At 36.4% G+C, this 16,916-nt stretch overlaps 1 protein-coding gene across 11 annotated transcripts in view; it reads left to right on the forward strand.

The window, feature by feature from the left end:
• NAALADL2 (N-acetylated alpha-linked acidic dipeptidase like 2) overlaps window positions 1-16,916 on the forward strand; it is a 1,498,179-nt gene that overhangs the window by 901,264 nt on the left and 579,999 nt on the right. For all 11 annotated transcript variants that reach the window (XM_061168361.1, XM_061168362.1, XM_061168363.1 and 8 more), the window contains one exon: window positions 6,799-6,949. In XM_061168361.1, the coding sequence (XP_061024344.1) occupies window positions 6,799-6,949 (151 nt within the window). The remainder of the gene's footprint in view (window positions 1-6,798; window positions 6,950-16,916) is intronic.

Below are 16,916 nucleotides of genomic sequence, written 5' to 3' on the forward strand. Positions count from 1 at the left end.
ATAATCATCAGTCTAGGTCTCAAGCTATGAGAGGTACTACGCAGAGCTAATAACTTTCCCCTGTGCGCCAAGGGACAGTTTGCCATCAAATAGCACAGTGAAATCTGGTTTCATTCTTAGAATGTGTTGTTAGAAATATAATCTCACCAAAATGGGAGATATTTTGAGCATTTAGGCAACCTCCATGTCAGCAGTTTCAAAATGTAATGATAACAATGCAAAAGAACATTTTTAAAATTTGATATAATGTTAACAGTTTCTTCTGTTGTCAGTGTTATTGGAAATCCAGCAATAGACAATCTCGAAAATTGAGTCACTGAATTAAACTAATTATTTAAGAGCTCTATGCAGCAGCAGCATGATGGCCAGTGAGGGGTGGAGTCAGAAACCAGATTTGACAAAATCAAAGAGGTGTCCACTTCAGGTCCAACTATTGTATGCAGAGGACAGGAAGAGGAGGTTGGTTCATATATAAAACTGTCTCTTCAAGGGTGTACGGAGGTAATCATCTCTAATCAAAGATAGATTTCTATTAAACTACTTTGCTTCATAATTGGCCATGAGGTATAGAACTGTATCATGATATATATTCCTTATAAAAGGGATCTCAACATACTACCTAATATAATCAGAAAAGAAAAACATGTAACTCTACCATGTGATTTTTGACTAAAATAAATTTAACCACTAAGTTTCATAAACATTAAATTATTATCATATTTATCTTTTTAGAAGATATTTTTGAACATATTTGATATGCCACTAAAGCAGTATCAACAGATTAAAAAAAAATACTGTGGGTCACCATTCCCTTTCTTTGTCCAAAACAATGATCTCTCATAGAATCACTTTCCACTGATGCTGAGTCTATCCTCACATTCTTTTCCTGCTGTTCATTCTTTGCCAGTTAACTGGAGTTAGCAGTCAAGGTGAAATGCTATTAAAGTGCTGCACTCATTATGTTAGCATATTTGGAAAACTCAGCAGTGGCCACTTTTTCAGGACTGGAAAAGGTCAGTTTCCATTCCAATCCCAAAGAGGAGCAGTGCCAAATCATGTTCAGACTACCATAAAATTGCACTCATTTCACATGCTAGTAAGGTCATTTTCAAAATCCTTCAGCAGGCTTCAGCAGTACATACATTGAGAACTTCCACATATACAAGCGGGGTTTAGAAAAGGCAGAGGAGCTAGAGATCGAATTGCCAACATCCATTGGATAATAGGAAAAAGCAAGGGAATTCCAGAAAAACATGTGCTTCTGCTTCATTGACTAAATACTAAATGCTAAAGCCTTTGTGTGGATTCCCTTGTGGCTCAGACAGTAAAGCGTCTGCCTGCAATGCGGGAGACCTGGGTTCAATCCCTGGGTCAGGAAGATCCCCTGGAGAAGAAAATGGCAACCCATTCCAGTATCCTTGCCTGAAAAATCCCATGGACAGAGGAGTGTAGTAGGCTACAGTCCATGGGGTCGCGAAGAGTCAGACACAAATGAGCGACTTCACTTTCACTTCTTTCACTTTGTATGGATTACAACAGACTGTGGGAAATTATTAAAGAGATGGGAATACCAGACCACCTTATCTGTCTCCCAAGAAACCTGTATACAGATGAAGAAGCAAGTTAGAACTGGATGTGGAACTCCTGACTGGTTAAAAATTGTGAAAGGAGTATGAGAAGGCTGTACATTGTCACCTTGCTTGTTGTCACCTAACTTATATGCAGAGTACATCAGGCAAAATTCTGGGCTGAATGAATCACAACCTGGAATCAAGATTTCCAGAAGAACTATCAAAACTTCAGATATGCAGATGATACCATTCTAACGACAGAAAGTGAAGAGAACCTAAAGAGTCTCTTGATGAACGTGAGAGGACAGTGAAAAAGCTGGCTTAAAACTCAACATTCAAATAATTAAGATCATGGCATCTGGACCAATCACTTCATGGCAAATAGATGGGGTAACAATGGAAACAGAGGCAGACTTTATTTTCTTGGGCTCCAAAATCACTGCAGATGGTGACTGCAGCCAAGAAATTAAAAGACACTTGCTCCTTGGAAGGAAACCTATACAAACCTGGACTGTGTATTGAAAAGCAGAGACATTACTCTGTCAACAAAGGTCCATTATGTCAAAGCTATTGTTTTATCCAGTAGTCATGGACAGATGTGAGAGTTGCAACATAAAGAAGGCTGAGTGCCAAAGAACTGATGCTCTCAAATTTTGGTCCTAGAGAAGACTCTTGAGAGTCCCTGGACAGCAAGGAGATCAAACCAGTCAATCCTAAAGGAAATCAGTCCTGAATATTCACTGGACGGACTGATGCTGAAGTTGAAGCTCCAATCCTTTGGCCATCTGATGCGAGAGCTGGCTCATTAGAAAAGACCTGATGCTGGGAAGGATTGAAGGCAGGAGGGGAAGGGGGCGACAGAGAATGAGATGGTTGATGGCATCTTAGACTCAATGGACAGGAACTGGAGCAAACTCTGGGAGATAGTGGAGGACAGAGATGCCTGGCATGCTGTAGTCTGTGGGGTCACAAAGACGTGGACACAACTCAGTGACTCAACAGCAACAACTCAAAGTGAAAACTATCCATCATTCCACTGGTAAACTCAGCTTCCTAAAAGCAAAGACATTGTCCTCCTTAACCTCCATAATCCAATGATCCCAATTACCTGTATGACAATGACACTCATTAGGTATTTATGGATGGATAAATGGCCTAGGAATTGTAAAAATAGTTTTTCACAAGCAGGTTAATTTTTCAGGAGGAAAGATAATGTGGACCAAAATCACAAACAAATATCCATTTAACTTCATTAATAATGAAAATTTTTTGGAGAACTAAAATTTGGCCACATTGACAAATATCTTTGGAAAAGTAATTATATTCAGTATTGGTGATAATGATAGGCAACGAATGTTCATATATACTGTTGGTAAGAAAATAACTTTTAATAGCTTTTCTGGAAGGAAACTATTTTATTTTAAAAATCGTAAAAAACAGTAGTACCTTGACCTCAAAAATCTACATGTGAAAATATATTTCATTAAAACAGGTATTTGTGCAATGATACAGCTATAAGGAAGTTTGTAATATCATTTTTTGAAATAATTTGATCAACAATCAGGAGTTGGTTACTAATATTTGATGGACATTTTATATGAATTACTTATATCACTCATATATAGTATATATCTATTAAAGTGATACTTAAGTGTACTTATCAACATGGACATATGTTTAGTATATACTAAGTGAAAAAGAAATATTGCAAAATAATGTTTTTCATAGGTATTTTGTAAATATATGTATGAAAGTGCATAAGCGCTAATAAAGGTATCTAGAAACATCAGCATGTTAATATTTGCTGCCACTTGACACGTAAGATAATGGAATTGCTTTTTACTGTTTTTTTTTTTGTTTGTTTTGTTGATGTGCATCTCTTTCTCACTAATGGTCACAATTTGGTTTGGTAATAAAATAAGTAATTTCTAATATTTTAAAAAATTGCTTTCTAGAGATATTCATTTTTTTTTCTTGATATTTTCTCCTGTAGTAAGGAGAACATTCAAAATCATTTCATTGACTATTCTTTTTGAGAATAGTAGTTTTAGCATCTAAACATTAGAAGCCTTCCCTAAGGACTTCAATCTGAGCATTTGAAGAGTCAGTGTTATATCTGGCCCTCTTCAGTTCAGTTCAGTTCAGTCCAGTTGCTCAGTCATGTCCGAATATTTGCAACCCCATGAATTGCAGCACGCCAGGCCTCCCTGTTCATCACAAACTCCCGGAGTTTACTCAGACTCATGCCCATCGAGTCAGTGATGCCATCCAGCCATCTCATCCTTGTCGTGCCCTTCTCCTTCTGCCCCCAATCCCTCCCAGCATCAGGGTCTTTTTCAATGAGTCAGCTCTTCGCATGAGGTGGCCAAAGTATTGGAGTTTCAGTTTCAGCATCAGTCCTTCCAATGAACACCCAGGACTGATCTCCTTTAGGATGGACTGGTTGGATCTCCTTGCACTCCAAGGGACTCTCAAGAGTCTTCTCCAACACTACAGTTCAAAAGCATCAATTGTTCGGCACTCAGCTTTCTTCACAGTCCAACTCTCACATCCATACATGCCCACTGGAGAAACCATAGCCTTGACCAGATAGACCTTTGTTGGCAAAGTAATGTCTCTGCTTTTTAATATGCTATCTAGGCTGGTCATAACTTTCCTTCCAAGGAGTAAGTGTCTTTTAATTTCATGGCTGCAATCACCATCTTCAGTGATTTTGGAGCCCAAAAAAATAAAGTCTGACACTGTTTCCACTATCTCCCTAGCTCCCCATCTATTTCCCATAAGGTGATGGGACCAGATGCCATGATCTTAGTTTTCTGAATGTTGAGCTTTAAGCCAACTTTTTCATTCTCCTCTTTCACTTTCATCAAGAGACTCTTTAATTCTTCACTTTCTGCCATAAGGGTGGTGTTATCTGCATATCTGAGGTTATTGATATTTCTCCCGGCAATCTTGATTCCAGCTTGTGCTTCTTCCAGCCCAGCTTTTCTCATGATGCACTCTGCATATAAGTTAAATAAGCAGGGTGACAATATACAGCCCTGACATACTACTTTTTCTATTTGGAACCAGTCTGTTGTTCCATGTCCAGTTCTAACTGTTGCTTCCTGACCTGCATACAGGTTTCTCAAGAGGCAGGTCAGGTGGTCTGGTATTCCCATCTCCTTCAGAATTTTCCACAGTTTGTTGTGATCCACATAGTCGAAGGCTTTGGCATAGTCAATAAAGCCGACATAGATGTTTTTCTGGAACTCTCTTGCTTTTTCAATGATCCAGCGGATGTTGGCAATTTGATTTCTGGTTCCTCTGCCTTTTCTAAATCCAGCTTGAACATCTGGAAGTTCTCAGTTCATGTATTGCTGAAGCCTGGCTTGGAGTGGCCCTCTTATTCACATGCATTTTTTCTTTTGTCCTGTCTCTCATTCTTCATCTCCCCCTTAATCCTTTACCCATCTTCAGTAAAACATTGGTGGGTAAAAATAGAAGTGTGATCAGATTAGTTTCTTATAGAAAGTATACACGTGTGTCAACTATACTTAGCTTTGGTTCTCAGTGTTAGGTTTTTATCCTTATTATAAAAATTCATTCTTGTTCATCATTTTTTTTTTTTAAATGGAAAAATACAGAATGTTTTTAAAGGAGTTGGAAAGATGCAATTAATGTAGAATATTTACATCAAGCATCATTTATTTTTCTACATGTTATTTCCTGTATGTAGTTATAATTATATTCACATGTTTTATTTTTCTAATTGAAGTACATCCCAAATCTTTTCTCAGAGCTTGCTTTGCTCTAAGTGGTTGTTGTGCCATATCAGCATGTGTCATTTGTTCTTTTATTTAATGTCTTAAATGCCTCCTATGTGCCTGCTATATACAAAATGTACAGACAAAAGATACAAAAAATAAGCATGATTCCTACCCTTCTGGTGTAGTCCAGTTTGAGACACAATTGATGCCTTGCTTGCATGCATATTCAGTCATGTCTGATTCTTTGCAACCCCATGGACTATAACCTACCAGGCTCCTTTATCCATGAGGTTTTGCAAGCAAGAATACTGGTTGCCATTCCCTTCTCCAGGGAATATTCCTGACCCATGGATCGAACCCACATCTCCAATGTCTGTCTCCTGCATTGGCAGAAAGATTTTTTTTTTCTTTTACTACTGAGTCACCTGGGAAGCCTTGCTTAGTCCACTGTAAAACTCAATAAACAACAGAAGCAGCAACTGGGAAGTGAAATATAGGTGTTAGTGAGAGTCACACAGTGAACAGCTGCTGTCTATGCTCAATGTGACTTCGTCATAATCTCCACTATTCCCTAGTGCCCCCTAATTACTTTTCCTTCTTAGTGGGAAAGGAACAGGTCTAGCGAATCATGATCATTACTGTGCAAATCATGGTAGTCATGCAAAGATTAATAAGTTCTTTGCCCTAAAAATATAGTTTAACAAGTTAAAACAAGAGAACCTGGAATGACAAGTTCATCTGCCTATTCTTACTTCTCTATTAGTAAAGAAGAACAGAGAGGAACCTTTGAGTGAAATATGTTCATATGAAATAATCGGGCTATTTTCAAAGTATTTAATGACAGAGACAGAACCTGTCCAATCAGAAGAAGGCCCCTCATTTGGTTATGTATATGCCCATTAGTTGCTCTGTCTTAGACGTCTAGCTGGAACATTCAGGGCAAAGACCAGAAGGACTAGTACAGTGGGAGCTCTCAGGAGCATCAGGGCAGTGGCTGTTTGCCAGTGTGAAAGTATTTCAACATTTTAGCAACTGGGGTGACAGGCTCAGTCCTAGAGGAAATATATCAAGGTCCTGTAGGTGTCTTCTGCTCTTAGAAAGGACATGATAGTGGTCAGAACAGTTCTCCTTTTGCAATGGAACTCTGTCTGTGGTAGATCTTTTGTTGCCCTCGCAGAAGCGAAAACTTCTAGATATATGTGGACAACTGAAAAGGGAAGAAATTCTAAATACAGACATTGGAATAAAATATAAATATTATAGGAATGCAGCTTGAATATTGTTGAATAGAGGAAAAAGGAAGAAGCCAGTAGGATAACTCTAAGATTTGGTAATGAGGATATCTGAAATGTGCTTACTTTACAAGAAAATAAAAGCAGTAAAGAGAGTCATCTAATTGTAGTGACTTTATAAAGCGGCAGTATATGAACTAATAATGCATATGAAAACATTTTTAACAATTTGTTCTCCTCTTTCAGCTTTCCTTATTGGAAAAGACTGGATTTGGAGGTGTTCTTCTATATATTGATCCTTGTGATTTACCAAAGACTGCAAATCTTAGCTATAATACCTTCATGGTGTCACTGAATCCAGGAGGAGACCCTTCTACACCCGGTTATCCAAGTATTGGTAAGTTTTCTATTAATCCTTATTATTCTTGTAAGCATTATAAGGCTGTAATTTATAAGTACATGTTACCTAAAGTAATTTAAAAAAATTAAAGTTGGAGAATTCTTACCACTTCATATTTCAAAAAATGAATATTTTATCCTCTCAAAATTATCAACTGCCTCAGAATAAAACTTGAAAAGGTCTATAATAGATTTTTGTCTCAATAACTTACAGTATTATAAACAGAGAGAAAACATTTTAAGTGTTATTGATGTACTGATAAGATAAATTAACACCATGTGAGACAAGTACTCCATGTAGGTAGAAAACACATGCATCTACCTAGAAGCATGAAATGTCTATGACTTTGGACTTGTTGTCATAACTTGAAGCCCAGAGTCTAGGGGTACACATGCTCGAGTTAGGTGTTTGTGAAAAATGAAAGTGAAAGTTGCTAAGTTGTGTTTGATTCTTTGTTCATGGTATTCTCCAGGCCAGAATACTGGAGTGGGTAGCCTTTCCTTTCTTCAGAGGATCTTTCCAACACAGGGATTGAACCCAGGTCTCCCACATAGCAGGTGAATTCTTTACCAACTGAGCCACTCCAAGAATACTGGAGTGGGTAGCCTATCCCTTCTCCAGGGGATCTTCCCAACCCAGGAATCAAACTGGGGTCTCCTGCGTTGCAGGCAGATTCTTTACAAACTGAGCTATCAGGGAAGCCCTGAAGCTATGGGAAATTATGCTGGATAGGACTAGAGTTGACATGATCAAACTGTCTGGCTCCCTAAAAGAAGGGATCTCATTTGTTTGTCCAGCCCCTTGGCAGCATAGACATGGCTATTTTGCATCGAACATCCTTTTCTTTCCCAGCAAGCTGTGTTCATTACAGTGGGGTTCATGTGGCAAAGAGAAACTAATGTGATTTTGGCAGGTGCTCACTGCATCATTGAACTTCTGTCTAATGGGTCATTGACAAATATTCTGTATATACAAGCTGCTTGGCAGAGGAAATGCTCTTTGAACCTCCTTCCAGGGTGATACTAACCCATTAATAGTGATACTTCAGTCAGGAATGAAGCTGACAAAAAATTCATGTCATTATCCAAGTGTCCCATCAATATTTTTCTTTGTTTTTCACAAGATATAACAAAAGACTAAAAACATCTTTCTTAAGTCTCACTTCCCTTTGTATATAATTAACCTCACAAATCAATTAATAACTTTCTCCAAGAAGGAAGCAAATTAAGTCAAATATGAGTTAGAATTTTATGAATTTTGTTGGGTTTATTAAGTCCTACTTTGTCTACTAAAACACCCCTTTAATTATCCATGCAAGAATTTTCTCTGGGAACTCGTTGTTCTGTAGTTTTTATAGTTCACTCTCATTATTGCAATTTTCAAGTTAAAATTAATAGGTATCCATCTACAATTCTCACACCTCACCAAAAACGTCAGTTAAGCCCTCTCATTTGCAAATGTTCTGATTGCCTTGGGTTGTAATGCCTCAGTTTCAGGAGGTTGCATGTAGCAGCTAACTGCTGCAAAGCAGTGTTCTGCAATGCTACTGAAAAGCAGATGCTGGATGAACACTTTGCTTAAGCTGGTAAATTGCCTCATTGGCAGCAGTTACTATTTACATATTTTTGACTTAGGTCATTTAATACGTGTAGAATTCAGTCATCTCTAGCAAAGTGCTGGCCATTGTCTTGAGAAATCTAGCATGATTTTTTTAAAATAATTTTTAATTTGAAATAACTTCAACTCAAAAAAATGTGGCAAATAAAGTATGCAAATATTTAGACCCTCTGCCTATTTTTTACTTTAGTTGTTTGTTTTCTGTATTGTGTCGCATGGGTCATTTATATATTTTGGATATTAACCCCTTATCAGTTACATGATTTGCAAAAATCTCCATTCAGTGGGTTGTCTTTTCATTTTGATGATGGTTTCTTTTATGTCCAGTATCTTTTTAGTTCAACATGGTCCCTTTTGTTTATTTTTATTTTTGGTTCCTTTGCTTTTGGAGCAGATCAACAAAAGACATAATAATAATAATATGACTGAGGTTAGTGAGGTTACTGCCAATATTTTCTCTAAGGAATTTTATGGTTTGGGTTTTATATTCAAGTTCTTAATGCATTTTGAGTTAATTTTTATATATGGTGTAAGATTCTTCTGCTGGTGAGTGTTCAGTTTTCCCCACACCATTTGTCACAGAAACTATACTTAACCCATTGTTTGTTCTTTGATCCTTTGTTGTAAATTGATTGTACATATATGTATGGGTTTAGTTTTGAGATCTCAGTTCTGTTCCATTGACCTCTGTGTGTGGTTTTGTGTCAGTATCATACTGTTTTGATTGGTTATTTGTGTGTATGTTTTCATATAAATTTTTGAATTCTTTGCTCTATTTCTGTGAAATATGCCACTGGAATTTTGATATAAATTGCACTGAATATGCAGATTGCTTTGCATAGTATGGGCATCTTAACAATATTAATTTTTCCAATCTATGAGCACAGAATATTTTTTCATCAATTTATGTCTTATTATTTCATCAATGTCTTATAGTTTTCAGTGTACAAATCCTTCACATACTTGGATAAATTTATTCCCTAAGTATTATTCTGATGTAAATTGTAATTGTAAATGGTTCCAAACTGGGAAAGGAGTACATCAAGGCTGTATATTGTTACACCACTATTTAAACTATATGCAGAGTACATCATGCAAACATGGGGCACAAGCTGCAATCAAGAGTGCATGGAGAAATGTCAATAACCTCAGATATGCAGATGACACTACCCTTATGACAGAAAGGGAAGAAGAATTAAAGAGCCTTTTGGTGAAAGTGAAAGAAGAGAGTGAAAAAGTTGGCTTAAAACTCATCATTCAGAAAACCAACTTCATGGCATCTGTTCCCATCACTTCATGGCAAATAGATGGGGAAACAATGGAAACAGTGAGTGATTTTATTATTTTGGGCTCCAAAATCACTGAAGATGGTGACTGCAGCAATGAAATTAAAAGACGTTTGCTCCTTAAAAGAAAAGCTATGACCAATCTAGACAGCATATTAAAAAGCAGAGACATTACTTTGCCAACAAAGTCCATCTAGTCAAAGCTATGATTTTTCCAGTAGTCATGTATGGATGTGAGAGTTGGACTATAAAGAAAGCTGAGCACCAAAGAATTGATGCTTTTGAACTGTGGTGTTGGAGAAGACTCTTGAGAGTCCCTTGGACTTCAAGGAGATCCAACCAGCCCATCCTAAAGGAAATCAGTCCTGAATATTCATTGGAAGGACTGATGCTGAAGCTGAAACTCCAATACTTTGGCCACCTGATGCTAAGAGCTGAGTCATTTGAAAAGACCCTGATGCTGGGAAAGATTGAAGGCCAGAGGGGAAGGGGACGACAGATGATGAAATGGTTAGATGGCATCACTGACTCGATGGACATGAGTTTGAGTAAGCTCTGGGAGTTGGAGATGGACAGGGAGGCCTGGAATGCTGTGGTCCGTGGGGTTGCAAAGAGCTGGACACAACTGAGCGTCTGAACTGAACTGAATTATAAATGAGATTGTTTTCTTAACTTCTGTTTCTGATAGTTTATTATTAATGTATAGAAATGTCACAGCTTTCTGCATATTGATTTTGTAAAGTAGCTTTAATGAATTTATTTTTTAATTCTCACATCTTTTTCTTAGAGTATTTAGGATTTTCTTTGTATAATACAATGTCATCTGCAGATGACATTATATTTCATTATAAGAGTTTTTTTCCCTGTTCAGATTTGAGATAATTTTATTTCTTTCCTTGCTTAATTGCTGTAGCTAGTACTTTCATTACTATGTTGAATAAAAGTGGCAAGAGTGGGCATCCCTGTTTCTGATTTTATGGGAAAAACTGTTAATTTTTCATCACTGACTATGTTATTAGCTGTGTATTTGTCACACATGGCCTTTACTATTTGAGGTATATTCTCTCTATACCCACTTTATTGGCAGTTAAAAGAGGGTTGTATTTTGTCAAATGCTTTTTCTGCATCTGTTGAGATGATCATATAATTCTGATTCTTCATTTTGTTAATGATATGTATTACATGGGTTTTTTGTAGATGTTGAATCACCCTTGCTTCCCTGGAATAAGTCCCACTTGATCAAGATGTACAATTTTCTAATGTTTTGTTGGATTTGATTTGCTAATAATTTGTTGAAGATTTTTGCATCTATAGATATTAGTGATAGTGGCAAGCATGTTTCATTTTTTGTGGTGTCCTTGTCTTTTTTTAGCATTAGGGAAATATTGGCTTTGTCAAATGCTTTGGAATGTTTTCTTCTCCTCAATTTTTGGAAGAAAAGTAAGTCATCTTTGAATATTTTGTGTTAATGTTGAGAAAATAAAAATATTAAATCTCCTTTGAGTGTTTTGTAGAGTTTGCCAATGAAGCCATCTCTCTGGTCCTCAGCTTTTGTTTCTTGTGAGACTTTCTAATTTGTGTTTCAATCTCCTTGTTGGTAATTTCTGTTCAGATTTCCTGTTTCTTTATTATTCAGTCTTAGAAGATTTCATGCTTCTAGGAATTTATCCATGGCTGTCAAACTGTTGGCATTTAATTATTGGTAGTAGTATCATTTTATCCTTCAAATTTATGTGGTTACATTTGTAACTTCTCTTTCATTTTTTATTTTATTTATTTGTATCCTCTTTCTTTTCTTTTTTCTTCTTCTTCTTTTTTTTTGGTTAGTCTAGCTAAAGATTTGTAGATTTTATCTTTTCCAATCACCAGCTCTTAGTTTCATTGATCTTTCCCACTTTACTTTTTGTCTCTCTTTGTATTACTTTGGTCTGATCTTTATTATTCTCTTCTTTCCACTAATTGTGGGCTTCATTTATTCTTATTTTTTTCCTAGTTCCTTTAGGTGTAAAGTTAGATTGTTTATTTGGTATTTTTGTAGTTGTTTCTTGATGGAAGCCTGAATTATTATGAGCTTCCCTTTTAGAACAATTTTTTGTTGAATTCCATAGGTTTTGATATGTTGTATTTCTGTATTCTTTTGCTTCTAGATATTTTTTTTTTTTTTGCTTTCTTCAAAGATCCCTTAGTTGTTCAGTAACATATTTTTAATCTCCACATTTTTGTGGTTTTCTTTTTCTTTTTTCCTTGTTGATTGATTTATAGTTTTATACCATGACAGTTGGAGAAAGTTTTTCTTCGATTTATTGAAATGCAGTTTGTCACCTAACTTGTGATCTACCCTAGAAAACGTTCCATGTGTACTTAAGAAGAATGTATATTCTTTTGCTTTTGGATGGAATACTCTATATCTATTAAGTTCATCTTATCTAATGTATTATTTAAATTTAATGTTTTAGGATTGATTTTTTTTTTTTCCGTCTAGATGATATATTCATTGAGGTAACTAGGGGGTTAAAGTCCCCTACTATTATTGTTTTGCTTTCAAATTCTCCCTTTAAGACCATTAATACTTGTTTTTAATATCTTGGTGCTCTTCTGTTCAGTTCAGTTCATTTGCTCAGTAGTGTCCGACTCTTTGCGACCCCACGGACTGCAGCATGCCAGGCTTCCCTATCCATCACCAACTCCTGGAGTTTACTCAAATGCATGTACATTGAGTTGGTGATGCCATCCAACCATCTCATCCTCTGTCATTACATTCTCTTCCCACCTTCAATCTTTCAGAGTATCAGGGTCTTTTCCAATGAGTCAGTTCTTCACATCAGGTGGCCAAAGTACTGGAGTTTCAGCTTTAGCATCAGTCCCACCAATGAATATTCAGGACTGATTTCCTTTAGGATGGGCTGGTTGGATCTACTTGCTGTCCAAGGGACTCTCAAGAGTCTTCTCCAACACCACAGTTCAAAGGTATCAATTCTTTGGTGCTCAGCTTTCTTTACAGTCCAACTCTCACATCCATACATCACTACTGGAAAAATGCTAGCTTTGACTACAGACCTTTGTTGGTGAAGTAATGTCTTTGCTTTTTAATATGCTGTCTATATTGGTCATAGCTTTTCTTCCAAGGAGCAAGCATCTTTTAATTTCATGGCCGCAGTCACCATCTGCAATGATTTTGGAGCCCCCCCCCAAAATAAAGTCCTGTCACTGTTTCCATTGTTTCCCCATCTATCTGCCATGAAGTGATGGGACCAGATGTCACTATCTTAGTTTTCTGAATGTTGCTCTTCTGTTGGGTTTATGTATTTTCCTGCTGGATTTACCTTTTTATCATCATGTGATGCTCTTCTATGTCATTTCTTACAGTCTTTGTTTTAAAAGCTATTTTTGTCTGATATGAGAATAGCTACTGCAGTTTTCTTTTCACTTCTATGTGCATGAAATATATTTTTTCCATTCCTTCACTTTCTGTCTGGGTGTGTCCTTTCTTCTAAAGTGAGTCTCTTGTTGGCAGCAAATAGATGGGCCCTGTTTTTCATCCATTCTCCCACTCCATCTTTTGATTAGTTCCTTTAGTTTGTTTGCATTTTAAGTAATTACTGATGGGTATGTACATTGAGGCTTCCCTGGTAGCTCAACTGGTGAAGAATCCACCAGCAATGCAGGAAACCCTAGGTCAATTCCTGGGTCAGGAAGATCCCTTGGGAAAGGGATAGGCTACCCATTCTAGTATTATTAGACTCTCCTCATGGCTCAGACAGTAAAGAATCTGCCTTCAATGTGGGAAACCTGGGTTTGATCCCTGGTATGGGAAGATCCCCTGGAATAGGACATGGCAACTCTCTCCCATATTCTTGCCTGGAAAATCCCCATGGAGAGAGGAGCCTGGCAGGCTATAGTCCATGGGGTCACAAAGAGTCAGACATGACTAAGCGCACACACACACATATATTTATTGTGATTTTGTTATCTTTTTTCTTTTTCTTTCTTTCCATGTGTATTGGATGTTTTCTTTAGTGTTATATTTAGATTTATTTCTCATTTTCCTTTGTATACTTGCAATAATTTTTTGCCCCCCTTGGGTTACTGTGAAGTTCACATATAACATTCTTGTGAGTTGCTTGTTTTAAGTTGGTAGCAACTTAAATTTAAACACATTTCAAAACTTAGTCTTTCTACTTCCCCAGCACATACACATTTTATATTTTTGATGATATGTTTTACATCTTTATTTTATGTGTCCTTTAATTATTGTAATTTTAGCTAATTTTACTACTTTTTTCTTATAATTCTTATATATGCCTTATTAGCAATTATTTTATGAACTTTGCTATATATTTACCTTTTCCAATAAGGTTTTTTTTTTTCTTTCATAAATTTTCATATTAACTAATGCCGTTTCTTTTCAGCTTAAAGAAATCCCTTTAATATTTCTTGCAGGACCAGTGTAGTGTAGATGAAATCCTTTAGTTTTTGCTTAGCTGGTACAGCCTTGACCTCTCCTTCAATTCTGAATGTTAACTTTGCTGGATAGAGAATTTTGGGTTGTAGGTTTTATCCCTTTCTGCACAATGGATATAGCATACCACTTCCTTCTGGCATGTAAGGTTCTTACTGAAAAATCTACAGATATTCTTATGGGATTTCCCTTGTATATATCAAGTTGTGTTCTCTTGCTGCTTTTAGAAATTTCTCTTTATCCTTAACTTTTACAATTTTAATTGTATCTTCATATGTATCTTTTTTGGTTCATGCTATTCGGAACTCTCTGGGCTTTCTGGACCTGATGTCTGTTTTCTTCCCTGGATTAGAGAATTTTCAGCCACTATTTCCCTAAATAATTTTTCTGGCTTTTTCTCTCACTTTTCTTCCTGGGACCCCTATAATAATATAAATATTATCCTCATCATTGTTGTTTCAAAAGTCCCTATTTTCTTTTTTTTTAAAATTCTTCTTTAATTTTGCAGCTCTGAGTTCTATTGTTTTATCTTCCAGCTGAGTGATCTGTCCTTCTCTCTGGTGTTTAATCCCTCTAGTAAATTCTTCTGCTCTGTTATAACTTCTCTTGATACATTCTTATATTCTCTGTCTCCTTGTTGAAGCTTTCATTCTGTTCATCCATTGTTTTTCCACATTCAGTGAAGCATCATTCTTGACCATTACTTTTAAATCATTATCAGCAGGTTGCTTAACTCTGTTGTTTTTAGTTTTTTTCTGAGATTTTGTTTTGTTCTTTCAATTTGAACATAGTCCTCTTTTCCCTTAATTTGTCTAATTCTCTAATTTTATATATTAGGTTAACTATCTCTCCCAGTCTTAAAGGAGTAATCTTATTTAGGAGATATCCTGTGAGGCTCAGACATACAATCCTGCCTGGACTCCAGAGCCAGATATCAAGGAGTGCCACCTATGTGGACTCTGCATCTTCCTCCTCTGGTGGAGCCCAGTGGTGGCTGCTACAGTATGCTGTCATGTGGGATTTGCCTTTGCAATAGATGAGGGTCTTGTGGCTTCTGTGGGACACTGGTGAGCAGGACTCTTCCTTAGATTTTTTTCTGAGGTCTGACTTAGGTGCTGGAAGAGAAAGGACTCTCAGTGGGTCCATGCCCACTGTCTCTAACAGTTTATGGAGAGAATTCCAAAATACTGCTCTTCAATGCTGACATTACCAAAGTAGTCTGGGATCACAAAATGGTCTCCATCAGTATCTCAGTCCCCAGGGAACAGCATCCCAGCTAGCTTCCTCCTCCGAAACATAAACTTCAAGATTAGGAAGCGGGTCCCCTTTACCTATAATTCATGGGTTTTGTGCTGATTTTCAGATCAAGTTAGTCTGTGTACAAGCCTTTTAACAAAAGGTTTTTCATTCCCTAGCATTCTGTAGCTTTCTTGCACATACGTCTCATTGGTTTTCAAAGCCAGATATTTTGTGGGTTTATTTCTCCTTTGCAGGATCTCAGGGTTGGAAGGGTTGATATGGAGCTTGATCCCTTGTTTCTCATGTTAAAGATCCATGTGTTTGTGGTTTTCTGAAATGATTTTTTTTTCCCTTGATGAAATCATATCTCTACCTTTCCTACTCATCTTAAAACTGTCCTTTACACTTTGTTGTGGAGGCTTCATACATCCAGTGTTCGGTCCCTTTTCATGAGATTTATTCCATGTGTCATTGTACAGTTGATGTGTGTCTGAGAGAAGGTATCTTCCCACACTGCTATTTTGAACTCTCTCTGTTTTTTTTTTTTTTAATACATACAAAATAAAAAGAATAGTAAATGTGAATCCATGGCTGATTCATGTCAGTGTATGGCAAAAACCACTACAATATTGTAAAGTAATTAGCCTCCAACTAATAAAAATAAAAATAAAATAAAATAAATGGAAAAAAAAGAATAGTAAAATGAACCTTCCATATATCTCAACCAGTTTAATCAATTATTCTACTATTTTTGTTTTGTCTGTATATCCTCTCACGCTCCATATAACCCTTTATTTTTTCAAATAAAATTTTTATAAATTGAAATAGAAATATCTTAATGGGCAAAAAGATACAGCCATGTACTTTCCATTCCTATTTAGTATAAGAACATTCCCATCATCTCCAAAAGTTCTCTGGGTCACTTCAGAGTAACTCTTCATCACCAAACCTAGCTAACCACCAGTCTCAAGATTGGTACAGAATTTTAGAAATTCATATAATTGGAAACATGAAGTATATATTCTATTGTGTGCAGATTCTTTTGCTCAAAATAATGTCTGTGATATTTATTTATTAGGAGTTCATTCCCTTTTATTTCTGGGAAGCATGCCACAATTTTACATCAGTTTAAGTACTTTTTTTAAAACAAAAATGTTGATGCATTTTGCTACAATGTATGATCCAAATTGATTGTTCAAACAAATGCTTGGCCGTCTTGTAAAATAGTTCTGCTCAGTGAGCCTGTTGCACATCCAAATATTTCTTGATTATTGTAGAATAAGAGGAGAGTAAAAGTTTTAAAATAATCCTTGTCCCTGTAATACAGAAAATGATTCATCATTCTTTTTAATATGAATGAGGT

Source organism: Dama dama, chromosome 19, assembly GCF_033118175.1.
Source record: "Dama dama isolate Ldn47 chromosome 19, ASM3311817v1, whole genome shotgun sequence".
NCBI classification, from domain to species: Eukaryota; Metazoa; Chordata; class Mammalia; order Artiodactyla; family Cervidae; genus Dama; species Dama dama.